At 41.6% G+C, this 18,212-nt stretch overlaps 1 protein-coding gene across 1 annotated transcript in view; it reads left to right on the top strand.

Moving 5' to 3' along the window:
• Window positions 1–18,212, top strand: part of LOC134212969 (paxillin) — a 120,279-nt gene that overhangs the window by 53,331 nt on the left and 48,736 nt on the right. Inside the window, 1 exon segment of the mRNA XM_062691373.1 lies at window positions 10,843–10,967. Coding sequence (XP_062547357.1) covers window positions 10,843–10,967 — 125 coding nt within the window.

Here is an 18,212-nt window from a genome sequence, read left to right as displayed (position 1 = left end):
AAGAATACCGGACAGCAACCCTGCAAAGATGGTGTTCGCTTCCGATCCGGCAGGTACGAGAGACGGCGTGGAGCGCAGCGAGCGAGATGGGCAGACCAGGTGCAGAACGACTTGGCGAGCGTGGGGCGTATCCGAGGATGGAGAGATGCGGCCTCGAACCGTGCATTGTGGCGTCAAATTGTTGATTCAGTGTTATCTGTTTAGATGTTAACTAAATAAATGAAATGAACAAAATATTTTTAAAAAAGTTTGTTGAGGTTGCTTATTTTTTATGTATAATCTTTGGCCCGAACTAGCAAACACCGTAAACGGATTCAAAATATATCAATCAAAGGGTGATTTTTTTACAGCACTTTGAATTTCAACTTTGAAAAAACCGTTTCAACTTGCCCCGGTGTACCTTACCAGTCGTTTCTCTGATCCGGGGGCACCGTGCCAAGTGCAGCGGTTGCGGTGCTACCAATGGCGGATCGAATATCTCTCCAGCCATCCTCAAGAGACGCTGCGCCTAGCTGCTTCTTCCGCCCAATGTTAAGCCGCGGCGTCCGACTTCGACGCGTGTTGTACACCGTCGAGAGTTTTGATCGCACTGCAACGAGGTAGTGGTCGGATTCAATATTCGCACTGCGGTAAGTGCGGACGTTCGTGATGTCGGAGAAGAATTTACCGTCGATTAGAACGTGGTCGATTTGGTTTTCCGTTTCTTGGTTAGGTGATCTCCATGTGGCATTGTGGATATTTTTGCGGGGAAAGAAGGTGCGTTGTCATTCGATACGGTGTGCAGACTATCCGGTCCGATGACCGGTCTATACATTTCCTCCCTTCCTACCTGTGCGTTCATGTCACCGATGACGATTTTGACGTCCCGCAGTGGGCATCCATCGTATGTCTGCTCCAGCTGTGCATAGAACGCTTCTTTCTCGTCGTCGAGTCTCCCTTCGTGTGGGCAGTGCACGTTGATGATGCTATAGTTGAAGGAACGGCCTTTAATCCTCAGCTTGCACATCCTTGCGTTGATTGGCTGCCACCCAATCACGCGTTAGCGCATCGTATCCAGCACTATGAAGCCGGTTCCCAACTCGATGGTGGTGCCACAGCTTTGGTAGAAGGTAGCCGCTCGATGCCCGCTTTTCCAACCTTTCTGTATTGTCCTGCAGATTTCCTGGAGCGCTACGACGTCGAAGTTTCGGGGATGTAATTCATCGTAGATTATCCTGTCGCAACCTGCGAAGCCTAGCGACTTGCAATTCCATGTTCCAAGCTTCCAATCGTGATCCTTTATTCGTCGCCTAGGTCGTTGCCGATTGTATCGAGTCGTATTATCTTCTATGTCGTTCGTAATAGTTGTTTTTAAAAGCCCAATACTGCGCAAACCTCCTGTCTCGTCAGAGGGCCGTCGTGTCAGGGCTGTTTACCGTTTACACCAGGACTTGGGCTTGTGAGCTTTGAGCGGCACACGGTCGCTTTGGTGGAGCCTACTTGCGGATTCATGCAGCTTTTTATAGAGATTTACCAGGACCCACTGTCAAACCCCACCACATCCTAGGCAGGCGCCACAACTCGCAGATGGCCTGGGGAGGGATCGTCAAGCCCTTGGACATAGCCCCTGCTGCCCTCCGTCGTCCTTAGCGGGTACTGATGAAACCAAATTCCCAGCACCAGGCACGTAGCCGAACTCTTGCAATACATTTTCAGAACTAACTCTCTCATATGTATTTTTGTACAAACGCCAACCAAATAGGATGAGTATTTGTGGGAAAGCACCTGCTAGACAGGTACTGGTTTCGTGGGATCAAACCCCACCGAAGTTAGCGGTTACCCTCCAATACCTTTTCCGAACTACATCTATCACATGTTGTGCAAACGCATAATCGAGTTTCAGACATAGCAATTAATTTCCACTCCGGGTGGATTAATACCCGGCATATAGGTAATTATCTTTGAATGTGTTGAAATTATGACTAATTCGAGGCACTGGCTCATTCGGGGCAGTGTCCCATTCGGGGTAGTGGCCCTCGGAGTAATGACATTATAGGTAGTGTCGTAGAGTCCGAAATACCTCGTTCATGATGATCAAAAAGAGTGTGACCATCAAGATAGACCCTTGGGATACGCAAGGACCTTGAGTCATCATTTCCGAATAGAACTCGATAGCAGCGCCATGTGGGTAAATTGCTAATAAATGCAAAGATATTGCCAGCAATTCCCCATTCGGTGAGCTGATAGAGTACTAAAGGCGTCCAGGTACGATTGAATGCCTTTGAGATATCTAGGGCGACTATGGGTAGGTATGCTCACCCTGTTCGAAGGCGTCCTGGAGGACATCTCCAAGTCCCACAAAGTCCGAACACGTGAGGTCTCTGCTGCGATGTCCTGTCAGATTCCAGTTCAGTGTTTGCTTGCAGATTTCACCTCCGCTCTTTTTCGATGACATTGTCGATGGCGCTCAACATTCGAGACCCAGTTGTGAGGCCACCAGGCCCGAAATATAAAACGTAGACATCGGTTGATGAACACTTGTAGTTTCTGTGTGATCTCTGCTGTTACACATCAAGTCTCACTGACGTATAACAACACAGATTTCACGTTAAAGTTTAATATTCGAAATTTGGTGCGTTGATTAATCTGATTGGATCTCCATATACTTCGTAAACTTGCAAAATCAGGCCTAGCCCTTTGATTTTTGCTCCAATGTCGATCATGGTTCCGCCGTCCGACGCTAACTGGCTGCCAATATATTGAAAGTTTACGACCTTATTATGCGCCGACCGAGGTTGCCGAGTTACAGGACTAGAAGAATTTCTACAGCGAGCTGAGGCTGTCGTGGATAAAATTCCAAAAGATGGCATCAAGATCTACATGGGCGACTTCAATACGATCAGGGAATCAATTTTTCGTGGATGCGCATGCGAAACAAGGGACAAAAGAGAACTAACGATAAAGCTTTGCTTTTGTCGGAGATCCGAAAAATTTTGTCAGCAACAAAATAGAAGACAATTTGTTGCTAACTTTTCATTCCTACATCAAATTTCGGTTTTATGCTATCGTAGCTTCTGCTTTTATGGAAATATTTAAGAATCTATCTGTAATAACAAAAATAGCTTTGTATTTTTGGAAATATCAAAGCATGCAAGGCAAATGATTCTTGTCATATTGTGTTCGGGTTCTGATAAAGGCTTGTTGCGAGGTGCGTTTGTCAGTAACAACTCTCGTGATGACAAAGGGTATATTGTTAGGCGTTGCTCGAATATTGATTCCCTGAATACGTTGATTGACTCCGGAGGATTAAGGGTGACCAGCCTCCTAAGGGCTTGGAGGGCCTTCATCCTGGCTTAAACGCTCTTCGTATCTCCCCATCTCCTCGTGTCTCACCATCGAATGGTTTGTGGTATGGATGAAAAACAAGCGTCTTGAGAGAAATCGGGGACCAATACGGGAGCTTGTCTGTCGAACAGGTTATGAAGAAGGCTCTCGTACTAGTCCCAGTCGGCGTCGTCGTAGCGTAATTGGGATCATTTGATGATATCGGTAGGGGGAAGGCGTGCGCAGATACACGTATGGGGAAGTGATTACCTCCGTACAAGTGGGAGCTCACTTCCCACTTCAGGATTAGCCGAATGAACCTACTGTTAGGAGGAGTGACTGTTAAAGCAGGTGGGAGGTCCGTCGTTTAGGGTTACCAAGTCTACTGATTTGAAGGTCTCTAGCAGAGCGATTAAACGAACGGCGAATACGAGAACGGCTATCCTAGAGCTTTAGAAAAATCACAATAATAAAGAGTTAATAAAAATTATCCGAGGGCTAAGGAATGGTAAGGCCACTGGAAAGTACGGAATCTCGGCAGAACTTCTAAAAGAAGACCTGCTGAATGAAAAAAATCCTTAATTGATCTCGGAGAATAAGATTTTTTGTATAGACTTCATAAAGTGAAAGGAAAAAAAATATCTTCAAGTATGCTGGATGGATTCATAGGTATGTCCTTTCTACAAATGAATCTTAATCTAAAAAAATTCAGTGAAATAAAAAAAAAATATGGCAAATAATATCCAGTCAAACATCCAGTTCGTTCGTGAAGTAAGATGGATTGAAGCATGATGATACGATCTGTAATCTGTTATTCAGCCTATCTCTCAAAGGTAGAATTCGAAGTTCTGATGTCAATGTACCGGAATCATCATCAACAAGTGTCACATGCTTCTTAATTTTACGGATGACAATGACATCAATGGTGTAGATAGCAGAAAAGTGGAACAGGCCATCGTGCCTTTTAAACAGAAGATACGGAGAATAGCGCTAAGCATCATAAGTTTCGTCAAACCGAGAATTTGCTGACTGACATAGAACGTTGCAGTACAAATGGTGTTGATTCCCACGTATGTGACTTGAGGCTGTCGTAGTGTTGCGTTAAACCTCCCGTATAAAAAGTATTATGAAGGGAGGGGTCCTTTAAAATCATCTAATTTAGTGTTATGTAATTTGTGAACGAACCCTTAAGAATGCACAGCACAATGAAGACGGTTTTCTAAAAAATTGAACTACGAATCGAAATATTAATTAATACGATTTGTTTGAAACACTTTACAGGATATTGTTTTCGTCTGGTTGGCGCCTAATGTCGCTAATTGTGTCCCCGTTCTTAGTGATCACTACCATCCGCTACTAAGCGAGTCGTATATCAATTAGGCTCTTGACAGTTTCAGTTTCTCCACATTAGCGCCGGAATGTTTAATTTATGACAGCAAACAAAACGTGACTAGTTTCAAACAGAAGTGTCTCACTTAATATTCAATTCGTTCCACAAAGTTCAAACGATGTAGTTTATGCAAAATTTCTCCCGTTGAAGAAATTCCTGTGTCCATTTAAGAGTCATCTAGATGCTCAGCACGGCGTTCGTATCTCATTGACACCATCGCCTTGGCCGATGGGTTTGAAGTTCTCTTCGATTCGGTTCAGATGATTTTGCAATATTTCCAACGGCGTTGTCGGTGTGATGTAGAAAATGAATCATGCTGTGATGCACGCGAGAATAAAGAGAGCAATCAAGCGATCAAGCGCGTACGGCCGTCACAGACCGCATCGTGCTTTCGTGCTGTGCGGTTCTTTCTCTTTGCGGAAGGAAGTTTTTAATACTACCCGAAGCTATTTTAATTTCAACAGTGCTTCTTAGCGCTATTTCTACCCACTGATCCCGTTACGATCTTTGCAAGGACCCGTGCCTTCGTTTTACGTTGGACCCGTTTGCGGAAGTAAAATTCCGACAAGCGGTGGTAATCCTGCAGGGACACCGTTCTGGGAAAACCTCTAAGAAGGTCACGTCTCCACGCTCAGCAATGAGTATTAATAAAAACAAGAGGAAGGGGGAGTCTCTGAATTCTCCACTTCCTTCAAAGAAACAAGGTTTCAAGACCGTCCTGCCCAAGCGCGGAAAAAATAGAAGGAAGCTGGAGACTTCAGATATTCCTTCCAAATCTAACGTTGGCATTATTTCTTCTCCTATCGAACTGAGCAATCAGTTCGATTTGATTAATAACGAATTCGAGGGAATCGAATCTACCTCTAGCCCAGGTGATTCGATTCATGCGAAAACAACGGATTCCGCCAATTGTGGTATCTGTTGCCGAGTTTTCTGGCTTTCGGAATGAAATCTTGAGTAACCTTCAGGGGATCAAGGTTTCATTTCAGATAGCTAGGAAGGGTGACTGCCGCGTTTTGCCGGGATCCTTTGACGATCGCAAACGTCTTCTCCAGTATTTAACTGAGAAGCGCCATAAATTCTTCACATACGACGACAAAACTGAGCGATTGTTCAAAGTCGTCTTGAAAGGTCTGCCCAGTGATGACAAATCACTGGATGAGATTAAAATTGAAATTTCTGAATTACTTGGATTTTCACCAGTCCAAGTAATTAAGATGAAAAAGAAATCCACTCTGGTACTTCCCAAAGGCATTTCTCAAGAATTTTATTTAGTTCATTTTAACAAAAGTGAACTAAATAATATGAAAGTTTGAAAAGGCCTGTATTATGTCCCATGTCCGTGTTACATGGGAACATTTCCGCAGGCCTGGGGAAATTTCCAAAATCCCACTCAGTGCCGTAAGTGCCAAAAGTGGGTCACGGAACCAAACATTGCCACATGGATGCTAAATGCATGATTTGTGGTGGAACCTCTCACGCCAAGGACGCTTGTCCTGTGAGAGAAGATTCCAATAAATTTAAGTGTGCAAATTGTGGGGTAATCATAAATCCAATTTCTGGGAATGCCCTTCACGCAAAAGTTTTGAATTCCCGTGCAAAATTGATGACAGGAAATTCAATCGGATCCCAGATTCGACGGGTAGAAATTTTTCAAACGCTCAAATTTCGAAAACCAGTTACCGGTCGAGCAATTCATACCCACCACAATTCACAAACAAATTTTGCCGCTCGTCAACGGGTAGCAAGCACTTCAGTAAATTCCAATTTTTCGAATGTACCTACGTATGCAAACATCGCTGCTGGTAGACAAAATTTCTCTTCTCAAAATGAGGTTTATACCCATGTCCCAACGGGAAATAATGGTCATGTTGCCGATTCAGGTAGCATGACTGCTTCCGATTTTGATTTTTAACTGAACAATTTGCATCACATGATTGATGCAATGTTCAAAGCAAATACCATTCCAGAAGCTGTTCAGGTTGGTATAAAGTACACACAAAAAATTGTTATCGGACTCCGTTTCAATGGATCCAAATAATTGTGTGAAAGTTCTAAATTGGAATGCCCGCTCTCTAAAGGGTAAGGAAGATGAATTATTCAACTTCCTAACAGTTCATAATGTGCATATTGCCATTATAACAGAAACCTATTTAAAACCAGGACTCTCCATTAAAAGAGATCCAAATTATTTTATCTACAGAAATGATCGTCTTGACAGCGCCTGTGGTGGGGTCGCCATTGTCATCAATAGACGTATCAAACATAAATTATTTTCTTCATTCAAAACCAAAGTTTTTGAAACCTTGGGAGTTTCTGTTGAAACAAATTTTGGAAAATTTTCCTTCATTGCAGCTTACTTGCCTTGCCTTGCCAATGGGCAGCAAAAGAATTTGTTGAAAGCTGATCTTCAAATTCTGACTCGCAACAAATCTAAATTCTTCGTAATTGGTGACTTCAATGCCAAACACCGTTCATGGAATAATGCTCAAAGCAATTCCAATGGTAAAATTTTATTTGAAGGTTGTTCTGCGGGATATTACACTATTCAATATCCCAATGGACCAACTTGTTTTCTTCCAGTGGAAATCCTTCTACAATTGATTTAGTTTTAACGGATTCAAATCAGCTGTGTGGCCAATTGGTAACTCATGCTGACTTTGACTCTGATCACCTTCCTGTGACTTTTGAAATCTCACAAGAAGCCATTTATAATCCAATCAGCTCTACTTTTAATTATCATAGAGCTGATTGGGATTTATATAAAACGTATATCGATAGGAATTTTGATGTTGATATTCCTCTCGATACCAAAAGTGATATTGATAATGCTCTCGTATCTTTGACAAATTTAATTGTCGAAGCCAGAGGCATTGCAATTTCTAAATGTGAAATTAAATTCAACTCCATTATTATTGACGACGATCTTCAGCTACTGATCCGTCTTAAAAATGTGAGGCGAAGGCAATACCAAAGAACTCGCGATCCTACTTTAAAAGTTATTTGGCGAGATTTGCAAAATGAAATTAAAAAACGTTTCGCTATTTTGAAATACCAACTTTGAGAATAATGTCTCGAAGTTGGATCCCAGTTCGAAATCCTTTTGCAAATTAACGAAAATTCTTAAAAAACCTTAAAAGCCAATTCCAGCGCTTAAAGAGGGAGATAAAATTTTATTAACGAATGGCGAAAAGGCTCAAACACTTGCTCAGCAGTTCGAGAGTGCCCATAATTTTTGGTTTAGGTCTTACTAGTCCAATTGAGGATCAGGTTACACGAAGCTTCGAAGACATTCTCAACCAAGATAATGTTTTTGACCCTTCGTTGGGAACTAATTTCCATGAAGTGAGATCTATTACTAGAAAATTTAAAAATATGAAAGCCCCGGGTGATGATGGTATTTTCTACATACTTCCATACAACTTCCTGAGAGCTCTTTATCTTTTTTGGTTAATTTATTTAACACATATTTCCATTTGGCATACTTCCCAGATAAATGAAAAAACGCCAAAATTGTTCCAATTTTAAAGCCAGACAAAATCCAGCTGAGGCTTCTAGTTATCGCCCAATCAGTTTGCTTTCTTCAATAAGCAAACTGTTTGAAAAGATTATTTTAAATAGAATGATAGTTCATATTAATGACAATTCTATTTTTGCTGATGAGCAATTTGGTTTTCGCCATGGGCATTCAACCACTCATCAGTTATTAAGAGTTACGAACTTAATTCGGCTCAACAAATCTGAAGGATATTCGACTGGAGTTGCTCTTCTTGATATAGAGAAAGCATTTGATAGTGTTTGGCATGAAGGTTTGATTGTAAAATTGATGAATTTTAATTTTCCTCTGTACATTATTAAACTGATCCAAAATTATTTATCAGATCGCTCACTGCAGGTAAACTATCAGAATTCTAAATCTGATAGATTACCTGTTAGAGCTGGTGTTCCCAAAGGCAGCATACTGGGGCCCATATTGTATAACATTTTTACTTCTTAATTACATGATTTACCACCCGGGTGTCACAAACCTTTGTTTGCAGTTCCCACAGGTCTCTCAGCCACAGGGCGTCGCCTTAGTGTCATTTGTAGTAGATTGCAAAAAGTTTGGATATTTTCTCCACTTACTTGCAAAATGGAAAATTTCCCCGAATGCTTCCAAAACTCAGCTTATAATAAGCCGAGAGCTTCTTATTTGAAACCTTCTAGCAGACATATTGTCACTATGAATGGGGTTCCAATTAATTGGTCTAGCGAAGCTAAATATTTTGGACTTCTGTTAGATCAAAAATTTACTTTTGAAACTCACATTGAAGGCATTCTAGCTAAATGTAAAAAATATATTAAAGTGTCTATATCCACTTATGAACAAAAAATCTAGACTTTGTCTTAAGAACAAACTTTTGATTTACAAACAAATTTTTAGACCAGCCATGTTGTATGCTGTGCCAATATGGACTAGTTGCTGCAATACCAGAAAGAAGGCACTTCAGAGGATTCAAAATAAAATTTTGAAATGATTCTGAAGTTGCCTCCGTGGTATAGTAGCAATGAACTTCATAGAATTTCTAATATTGAGACATTGCAACAAATGTCCAACAAAATAATTTCTAATTTTAGACAAAAATCGTTTCTATTGCAACGATTAGCTCCTTGTACCCTTAGTATAAATTAGGTTAAGTTTAGTTTAAGTTGAAAACATTGTAATTCCTACATGGTTCAATTCAACCAGAGGAAAAAATTTCTAACTGCCAGAGGCAATTGAAATGTATTAATAATATCTAAAAGCGTAACATAGCAAATAAGGATGATAGTGTTAAGAAAACACGGAACACCTAGTCTAAGAGATAAATGCATGTATTAGATAATTAGCAAATAAAATTAGTTAAAAAAAAAAAAAAAAAAAAAAAAAAAAAAAAAGCGCGTACGGCCGACGGTGATCGATCAGTTTGAAGTGTTGGCATAAAACCTCTGATCGCATATTTACAAGTGTTTATGTTCTCGGTTCCATGCGCTCTAGGGTTTTTCCGTTTTTATTGTGGATACAATGTAAGATTGATGTCCTTTTGCAAAAGTGTTCAAATATTGTAAATATTCCAAAGTATTCCAGAGTTTCAAAAGCAGTTCAAAAAGCCGTATCAGATTCTTGACATAATGACTAGTGGTTGCGAATCGACAGAATTTTGGCTTTGAAAATTTGTTCGCGCTCGGAATATTCTATCGCCACGATTTCCCAATTGCTACTAAAAGTATTCCACCAGCAAGCAATCATAAACACCTATTTACGACGGCGATTTCGAACCTGTCGCGTGCGCGTAAGTACAGCATGCTTTATCCTTCGCTGAAACCCGGCTGCAGAGAAATGCGATTCCAACTCGCAGACTTATGAGTGCTCGTTGTCCGCCACATTCGTCATCAATTATTGCTCACGTCTAAACGGTCGATGGCGTATTTGTTAGCAAGACTGTCCTCCTGATAATGGTGCAATGAGATACGGGTTTCATCGTTATACAGCAGTTTCGTCAATACATGCTTGAAGTACGTCGAGCTGAACCTTCAGAGGAAGAGACCACCCCCCGGTGGCACTACCCGCCAAAGAAACGGGGTTTGTTTACCGCTTTACAAACGTATGTTTCCATATTGCCAGTCGTACATTGATACTTACTCACGATTATTTCTTCCCTGTGGAGCGGAATATACACTTCCTTCAAACGTCGATTGACTGGAAAACTGCGAGAGCAAGCGCGAGCCCTAATTTAGTCTTTTTGCGAGCGACATCCGCGTCGGTCCCATTCGGAGATTAGTGCATTGCAATTATATTTTATTACATAGGTACAAGTGTTTTCACAATTCTTAAGGTTTGCAAAGTTTTGAGTGTTTTCAGTATGTCTAGAGCATCAGAGGTGTTAACCTACGAGAGTGTTCAGGAAAATTGTCAAGATTTTTTAGGTAAAACTGTTCGGGGAATTCCACATGTTGTTGTGATTATGAATGACGAATGTTGACTCGTGATATACGAAGTCACTAGTTTGGTGTGTCTCATGATATCAAAGATAACAATTGTCAAACGTTACTGATATGCGAATTTGAGGTTATTGTGGTTTAGTTCGGTAACTAATAATGTTTTTTCTTTGTTTTATTTTAAATTGCAGATGCTTTACTCGCTGATCTACAGAATACTGTGCCGGGACATAATCAACACGTTGGTGGTGGCGGTTCGTCGGTTCCTGGTTATGGCAGTCTAAATGGTGTGCGAAACAAACAAACGCCGAGTCCTGTGAGTTTGATTTGATAGTTTTAGTACGTAATTTAGTTTGTGAAACATAAAAATGTTGATAAGAAGTTTATTTGTTACAAAATTGCACGGTGTGTACTCATTAATATCTCGCGTCTAACATCACTGAACGAATATTGAACTCTTCTTCTTAAATCGGTAAAATTCGATCAAAAATGAAGAACTAACTGTGTGAGCAATAGGAAAAAAGGGAAAATGTTTTTTGCTGCTTTTAGATTTTCGAAACGGACCATTTTGTGACGTCGCACTCGCACCCTAATTATATCGTCCATTCCCATCACAATTCACCGTATACCAACACTGCTCTTTCACCATCGTGGCATTTCGTATGCGTTTAACGAGGTGAAATTGACATTGTTTAAAGTTCTGTTCTGCAAAACACCTTACATTCTGTCTTCATTCTCACAATGTGCTACTAATAGCTATGAATGACACATTTATGGTCCGATTACGGTGAAACTCCGTCCTCTTAGCTTAGAGCAGATATAAAGTAGAGTCGATTCGAACCGAGAGAAATGTTTAAGAAAGAAGAGCTTAATGTGCCAAGTAGGTGACGTAGCTACATGATGATTCATTTATAAAATCTATCCGTGCTGATTCATAAACATTTGGCGACGTAAGGGATGGAGATTGGTCAACACTTCCGTTCTCACGTGTGTCGCAATAGTGTCGCGTCGTGGCGAAAAAATAGATGCGTGCATGACCGTGATTGAAACGTCCTAGCGTCATAATGTTTTGATGGTTGTCTGTCTATAGGAGCAAAGGCAGGCTACACTAGCTTTCGCGAGTAGGGGAAAGTAGTGCAAAACACACTTCTCGGGTACTTATTCAAAAGGACGTATGTGATTTTGTAAATAAAGATTCAAACATCAATTTGTCCAGTTCGATAGCATCTCACGCAAACCATCACCACAGACAGGTAGGGGAAGCCTTCGGCTACCTGTTGGTGGTGTTGGTTTGCGTGGGAGTGTCATCAGATTGGACAAATCGACGTTTGAATCTTTGTTTACAAAATCACATACGTCCTTTTGAATAAGTACCCGAGACTTATAGTTGGCCCGACTCAATAAACAAACTCGTATAATATATTGTACTACATTTATGAGTGATTATTATTATTCTTCTTATTATTATTATTGGCATTACATCCCCACACTGGGATAGAGGTTTCTAAGCCAGGTTACCATTTTTGCATGCGTATATCATGAGGCTAGTACGATGATACTTTTATGCCCAGGGAAGTCGAGACAATTTCCAATCCGAAAATTGTCTAGACCGGCACCGGGAATCGAACCCAGCCACCCTCAGCATGGTTTTGCTTTGTAGCCGCATGTCTTACCGCACGGCTAAGGAGGGCCTCTGATTATTATTATTACAATTCTATATTATGTACTCAAAGATAAAGACAATACAATACATTTGAAATGCTTTCGAATGTCAAAAACATTTTTATTTTGAGCAGTAGATAATTGTAATGTGTTGCTGGTGCCGTTGAGCTCATTCGGTATATTGGTTCATATTGGTTAAGCCATCGAAAAGGCTCAAGGGGGCATTTTTGACCATCTTCCACTATATACCTTCCTACGTTAATACAAATATGGCTTTGAAATAAGTTTGTTTAGGTGTATAAACAGATGGTATGGCGCCAAGAGAAATTTGGCGACTTTTATTGCTTTTCTTCGTTTTAGCAAATATGAAGATCTATTTCGGAAGGAGCTCTACTCATATCACGGGCAGAGTACTGATCCGCGTTTCGATCAATCGGCTTTTATTTCTGTACATCATTAGTATCTTAGATATGTCATACACTACTAATCATACGGCGGTAAAGCGTATGCAGTACTTCTTGTCTTGTCTTAGCACAGCCAGTATTGAAAAGCATCCAACCAGCTGGTTGCGTTTCCGAGCATTTTCTTGTCAGCATTAATATTTGCAGCCTTTGCAGCATTTCATAAATATGACACAAGTTTAAAAACGGCCTGGCCCACCGTGCAGGCTGTAGTGGCTCGAAAACTACACAGGCTTGAAATGAGGAGAAAAATTTTAATTCGTAGCTCACCGGCAATATGATTATTCAGTAATGAATAACATGATGAACGATGAATTATGATTTCACGAAAGGAAGAAACGGGACAGCCATACCAATCGTTTCACATTTAGGAGGTATAAAGTTTCCTTTTTTTCGGACGGTGATAAAAAAAAGCGAAGACAGATAATTGCTTTTGATAAATTTCTCATGTTCATGTTCGCCAGGTACTTTTTCACTGTTGCACCATCGGAGGATGGCTTAGCGCACGCACCAATGAAGCGACTTTTCCCTCGGTCTTCCTCTTCAGCTTCTTTTGGAGCTTCTTGTCGCTCAGAGTCGTCGGCCGTCCGAAACCGGGCTTTCTTTCGATGCTCCGATTGTTGTCTAATAGTGCCAAGATGTTGTAGATATCGGAATCGGCGTATCCGGTGTCCACAAAGTGCCGCACGATGTCCGTTTTCGACGTGGCGGGGTGCCGTTCTTTGAACGCGCACTCTTCTGAACGGAGTTGATTCACTGCTTTTGCCATCACGGTTAGAGTTCAACTGATAGAGCTGTCAAATTTTGTCGGCTGACTTACTATGGCTGGCTTACTATGATTTATGGTGCATTGATAGTTTCATCAGTGCGGGTGAAGGTAAACCCATGGAAAACACGGCAATTTTTGTCCATTCACTCGCTCTCAGAAACGAGATAAAATAAGATAAAATAAAATAATAGAACAATTTTACAAGCCTTGATCATGTATTAGTATTAGTTCATAAGAGGGAGGGTCGTTTGGCCGAAAGTCATTTGGTCAAATGTCACAAGGCCAAACAAACCATAAGGCCGAAGCTATCTGGCCGAAAAAGTCATTTTGCCGAAAGCCATTTGGCCGAATAGATCATTTGGCCGAATAGGACAATTGACCTAATAGGACATATGGCCGAAAGGGTCATCCGGCCGAATAGGTCATTTGGCTGAATAGGACATTTGGCCGAATAGGACATTTGGCCGAATAGGACATTTGGCCGAATAGCACATTTGGCCGAATAGGTCATTTGGCCGAATTGGTCATTTAGCCGAATATGACATTTAGCCGAATAGGACATTTGGACGAATAGGTCATTTGACCGAATTGGTCATTTAGCCGAATAGAACATTTGGCCGAATAGGACTTTTGGCCGAATAGAATAGGGCTTTGAAATTGTTTTTTTTTTCAAGCTTTTGGAAACGAAAAATGTTCGGTGCTGAGCAGCTTTCAGTGACCTCTAGGAATGTCATAACAACAAAAACAGTGACACAGTACATTCGCGGGTCTAAAATAAACTTCAATTCGCTCCAAAAAGCTTATTTCCAAACAATTGTTTTCAATCAAATTGAATTTATGGATTGCACGGTGTTTTTGACAATTTAAATATTCTGATTATTCTTGAGATTTGAAGGGTAGTTTTGGAAATACTAAAAAAATGTGTAACAGTTATTTCAATAATCCATGGATCATCACATTTCCTGTTTATTCGACGATCCGGTGATCCTCCGGAAGATCCGGAACATGTGTAAAACAGTTTAATTTATGAAACTCATCATGGCAGAGCACGGGTTTTTTTCAATTTTTTTTATTTTCGCAGGTACTCTGAGTATCAAATGATTGTTGTGACCCATTTTGATAGACCTGAGTGACCACCGGAGGTCCCCTGGTAGACGCGGAGTATGCTAACAATGATCAATTCATGAAACGCATCATAGAAGAACACGGATTTTTCAAACCTGTTGATTGTCCCACTCTGAGTAACAAAAGCTTGTCGAGACCCTTTTTGATGGAACTAAGTGGCCTTCGGTAGATCCGGAACATTCGTTCATTCATTTATTTAGTTAACATCTAAACAGATAACACTGAATCAACAATTTGACGCCACAATGCACGGTTCGAGGTCGCATCTCTCCATCCTCGGATACGCCCCACGCTAGCCAAGTCGTTTTGCACCTGGTCTGCCCATCTCGCTCGCTGCGCTCCACGCCGTCTCGTACCTGCCGGATCGGAAGCGAACACCATCTTTGCAGGGTTGTTGTCCGGCATTCTTGCAACATGTCCTGCCCAGCGTACCCTTCCGGCTTTAGCTACCTTCTGGATACTGGGTTCGCCGTAGAGTTGGGCGAGCTCATGGTTCATTCTTCGCCGCCACACACCGTCCATGTTTCATGTCCGTAGAGGACAACCGGTCTTATTAGCGTCTTGTACATGACACATTTGGTGCGGTGGCGAATCTTTTTCGACCGCAGTTTTTTCTGGAGCCCGTAGTAGGCCCGACTTCCACAGATGATGCGCCTTCGTATTTCACAACTAACGTTGTTGTCAGCCGTTAGCAAGGATCCGAGGTAGACGAATTCCTCGACCACCTCGAAGGTATCCCCGTCTATCGTAACACTTCTTCCCAGACGGGCCCTGTCGCGCACGGTTTCGCCCACAGCATGTATTTTGTTTTTGACACAATCACCACCAGTCCAATTTTTGTTGCTTCACGTTTCAGGCGAATGTATAGTTCTGCCACCTTTGCAAATGTTCAGCCGACAATGTCCATGTCATCTGCGAAGCCAATAAATTGACTGGATCTGCTGAAAATCGTACACCGGCTGTTACACCCGGCTCTCCGCATGACACCTTCTAGCGCAATGTTGAACAACAGGGACGAAAGTCCATAACCTTGTCTTAGTCCCCGGCGCGATTCGAACGAACTGGAGTGTTCGCCCGAAATCTTCACACAGTTTTGCACACCATCCACCGTTGCTTTGATCAGTCTGGTAAGCTTCCCAGGGAAGCTGTTCTCGTCCATAATTTTCCATAGCTATACGCGGTCTATACTGTCGTATGTCGCCTTGAAATCAACGAACAGATGGTGCGTTGGGACCTGGTATTTACGGCATTTTTGAAGGATTTGCCGTACAGTAAAGATCTGGTCCGTTGTCGAGCGGCCGTCAACGAAGCCGGCTTGATAACTTCCCACAAACTCGTTCACTAATGGTGACAGACGACGGAAGATGATCTGGGATATCACTTTGTAGGCGGCATTAAGGATGGTGATCGCTCGAAAGTTCTCATACTCCAATTTGTCGCCTTTCTTGTAGATGGGGCATATAACTCCTTCCTTCCACTCCTCCGGTAACTGCATCCTTACCAGCTGCCAGCTACCAGCTTGGTCTTTAGCTGTTGAATGGCATCCTTAACTTCCCTCAAGGTGGGGGCTGGTTGGCTTCCGTCGTCCGCTGAACTGACGTAGTCATCTCCTCCGCTGCCTTGACCTACACTGCCTGTACTCTCAGCGCCATTCAGATGTTCCTCGTAGTGCTGCTTCCACCTTTCGATCACCAAACGTTCGTCCGTCAAGATGCTCCCATCCTTATCCCGGCACATTTCGGCTCGCGGCACGAAGCCTTTGCGAGATGCGTTGAGCTTCTGATAGAACTTGCGTGTATCTTGAGAACGGCACAGCTGTTCCATCTCCTCGCACTCCGCTTCTTCCAGGCGGCGTTTCTTCTCCTGAAAAAGGCGGGTCTGCTGTCTCCGCTTCCGTCTATAACTTTCCACGTTCTGCCGGGTACCTTGCTGCAGCGCGACCGCCCGCGCTGCGTCCTTCTCCTCCAGAATCTGTCTGCACTCTTCGTCGAACCAATCGTTCCGTCGACTTCGACCCATATACCCGACGTTGTTCTCCGCTGCGTCGGAACCGGAACATTCGTAAAAGTGGACAAATTATGAAACACATTATACAAAGTGCATTATTTCAAAACTTTTTGTTGTCGTACTCTAAGAAATCAAGTTCTTGACACATTCTCATTTGTGAAACTGGTCAATTCATAAAATGCTTCGTAAAAGAGCGCATTTTTCAAAAACTTTTTATTATTGTACTCTGAGAAACAAGTATTAGTGACCTATTCTCATGGGTTGGCCACCAAAGGTTCTCAAGCGGAACATCCCAACAAATTCATGAAACTCATGCTAGAAGAGTGCATTTTTTCAAAAGGTTTTCATTATCGTAACCTGAATAAAGTAAGTAAAAGTGTTCAATTCATGGAACTAATCCTAGAAAAGGGCGTTTTATTGTACTTTTTATTGTCTGATTAACAAATGATTGTTATAATCCATTCTCACGGACCTAAGTGGGTACTATTGACGCTCCGCAAGATCAAAAACATCTGTAATAATAGTCAATTTATAAAAATTATGAACGCACTCATTTTTCTATGAATTAATCGTTTTAATTATTGTTCCGGACCTTCGCTGATCACTCGGGTTAACGAGGATATGAAGAATTAATTGCATGTTATTCGGCAACTCGGCCAGTATAAAAACCGTTTTTTTTTATTAAATTTCTTGGCTGTGCATATGCACAGCACATGTTTCGAAATGGACAAATTGATATAAAATTTGCGAAAAAGAATCCACGTGTCTTGGATGGACTCGAACCCTAAACCTCCTACTCTCTAGACAAATCCGACCAGCAGCCCGTTGTTGGGGGCATAGAGTGTGATGTTCTCGAATAATAAGCAAGATGGGCTCGCTTGACTGTGAATATACAACAGTAAAGCACATGTGAAGATAGGACAAATCAAGCATCTGAAAGATGCTAACCGCGGTGGAGGTTGCTACTCGGATTCTGATGGCTTTTCCGCAAACGTGACCTTTAAGTGGTCTTGTTGTGTAGGGGTTATCAGATATTTAACAAAAAAAGAGGATATGTAACAGTAATCATGACTCGGCCACTTTTACGGATGTTTCGCAGGCTCCATTGGCCAGTCAGTTTTCTGAGAAAGGGTCTCGACAATCGTTAGTTGCTCAGAGTTCAACGTTTTTTTAAATTCGCATTCTTCTAGAATTAGTTTTACAGATTGATCACCTCTGCGAGTGTCCATCCAGTATGTATGACGACAATTATTTCTTGCTCAAAGTACAACAAAAAGTTTTGAATGTTTTGATGTTTTGTATCTTCCGTAGGACCTATAGTTGCCATTTAGGATGAAAATTATTTTTTGCACAGTGTACAACAAAAGTTTTGGAAAAAATGCACACTTCTATTATGCATTGATCACTTTTACGAATGTTGTGATTTTCCAAGGGACCTCTAATATCCAATCATTTTTTACTTAGTGTACGGTAATCAACAGCTTAGAAAAAGTTACACTCTTCTATGATGCGTTTCATAAATTGAATATTTTACGGA

This window comes from Armigeres subalbatus, chromosome 2, assembly GCF_024139115.2.
Source record: "Armigeres subalbatus isolate Guangzhou_Male chromosome 2, GZ_Asu_2, whole genome shotgun sequence".
Lineage (NCBI taxonomy): Eukaryota > Metazoa > Arthropoda > Insecta > Diptera > Culicidae > Armigeres > Armigeres subalbatus.
The sequence above is the reverse complement of the archived record's forward strand: the minus strand, read 5'-3'. Positions and strand labels throughout refer to the sequence as shown.